The sequence below is a fragment of the Vigna radiata genome, chromosome 8 (assembly GCF_000741045.1).
Source record: "Vigna radiata var. radiata cultivar VC1973A chromosome 8, Vradiata_ver6, whole genome shotgun sequence".
NCBI classification, from domain to species: Eukaryota; Viridiplantae; Streptophyta; class Magnoliopsida; order Fabales; family Fabaceae; genus Vigna; species Vigna radiata.
In genome coordinates this window covers 30,770,733-30,772,893 of record NC_028358.1, presented here as the reverse complement: position 1 = coordinate 30,772,893, position 2,161 = coordinate 30,770,733, and the positions used below count along the sequence as shown (strand labels likewise).

Genomic DNA, 2,161 nt, shown 5'->3' with positions numbered 1-2,161 from the left:
TAAAACTAATTAACAGGGTATAAAGCATAGAGGTATTTGGATAACTTTCTTCATAAATAAAAGAAAATTTAAATATTTTAAATTATGAAATAAAGTATTTATAAAATTATCTGAGAAAATTTTATAAATTAATTTTTAAAAATTATTTTTTACTTTTCCTTTTTATTTTTTTGTAAAAAAGTTGATATCTGGATCAAATATGTCAAAAATTCATCCACAGAAAAAGAAAACCTTAAAAAATAAATGAAGATTACCTAAAGCTAATTTGCTTACCCATAAAGCTGAATGCGAAGTTGGGCCTAATCACATTGGATCAATTTTTGTATTGCTAACTTTTGTCATTAGCTTTTCAGTTTTTACTTTTCAAGCATAAATGAAAATTTCTATTGTAATTGCAATTATCTGAGTTGATTCCTTGTACGAAAATCAAATCCCGATAAAGGTGAGGTATTAGCTGTGATAAACGAAAGGTGAAGCCCTCTAATGATGTTCAATTTCAAACGACTAAAGGCTGGATGAAGATTAATGGCGTAATTTGCTTTTCTTATTTTTTAAAACTTTTCAATTTTGTAATAAACCTTGAAATAGTATGCGGATATATTTTTACGAGCTTACAAAATCACTGTGCAGAATTTCCTTTCTAGTTAGATTTAACCAGACATAAAAAAGTGTAAAAATAATCTTCACAATTTCACAGCCACTCTTTGGAAGCATTCACGATGAATTAAAAAGTTGGATAGAAATTTGTGAAGGACGAATAATAATATAGACTTAAGATGTTATTTCCAAACAATAATTTGAAGTGACATTTTATTTATTTTTCCAGATAAATATTCATAAACGAGTTGTTCATTTATGAAGGAAGTGGTTAAGAAAAGAATAAAAGTAGGTAGCATGTTGACATTCAATTAAATATGAAAGAATAAAAGAAATTTAAAAAAAAAAATGGAAGGTGGAGATGATAGTGGAACTGGAAAGAAGGAGGAATAAGCAAATGGCATGTACAGTGTACACGATAAAATACATGAATCTGGAAACCAATAAAGACGATATAATTAAAAAAATAAAACAAAAAAAAAAAAGAAACACCTGGCGCAATATAGCCTAGGCTGTTGTAACCGACGCGCGCGGTCAACTCAACGCGCCACCGTCGAGACCAGCCGCAGCGCCGCCAGAGAGTAATTCTGCTAGAGCCGTCATGGTTCGCACTTGCATCTCCAAGGCGGAGATATAGTCCGTGGCTTCTTCCAGAAGGTTTGGGAACGAGACCTTCCGGCAACCGGGAACCAACCGGCTGAGAACGCGCGCTTTCTTCTGCACAGCCGGTAACCGGTTCCTCCTCTCTCCGCCGTTGATCCTCGTTCTCTTCAATCCGGTGGACGATGTCTTCTTCGCCTTCTTGTGCTGCGTGCGGAGCTTCCTCCACCGGCCGAGAATCGCGCGGCTCCACCGCGTTCGGCCTCTTGCGGTGGCGGCGAGAATTCGGTCGGCCGTCTCGCGCACCTGGCCGGCGGCCGATGGCCTGGCCACCGATGATGGAGTCCGGCGGAGAGCCTCGACGAGGCGGCGAGAGTAGATCCGTTGCTCCGCCTCGGATCTCCAAGGGACAGCGTTGGCGGAATTGTGATCGGCGGCGTGGTCTCCGATTTTCCTGCGCTTCTTTTGATTAGATTCTCGCAACGTTTCTGAATTACTTGAATCTACGTTGGGCTGAAAAGACTCCATAGATAATTGCAATCGAATGATTTGTCGATTGAGGTGAAAAGAGAAGAAGAATTCGAACGAAACCGTGAAGAAGAAGTTGATGGTGTTGGAAGCCAAGTGGGGGAAGAAAATAGAAGAAGAGAAAGAGTATAAAAGGAGTTCAAGTCACGGGGAACCACGCGTCCTTTAGTTACTCACATTTATTGCCCCTACTCTTTCCTTTCCTTTTTTCTTTTTAACAAATTTAGTTTTTAAATTTAAAGGATAATAATATTTAGACAATATTTTTTGACAATATTTAAATATTGATTACGTGTCCATTTATGATTGGTCAAAAATTACTTCACAATCAATAATAATAATCATAAACATTATTGTGGAGTAATTTTTGACCAATCACAAATTGACACGTAATCAATGTTTAAATGTTGTCAAAAAAATATTGTCTAAATATCAT

At 37.1% G+C, this 2,161-nt stretch overlaps 1 protein-coding gene across 1 annotated transcript; it reads right to left on the bottom strand.

The window, feature by feature from the left end:
- Positions 1-908: 908 nt before the first annotated feature.
- On the bottom strand, positions 909-1,873 carry LOC106771244 (transcription factor bHLH149). The gene has a single exon (XM_014657193.2). It carries the CDS (start codon positions 1,723-1,725, stop codon positions 1,132-1,134), a length of 594 nt encoding a protein of 197 aa, XP_014512679.1. The 5' UTR covers positions 1,726-1,873; the 3' UTR covers positions 909-1,131.
- Between the last annotated feature and the right edge of the window lie 288 nt (positions 1,874-2,161).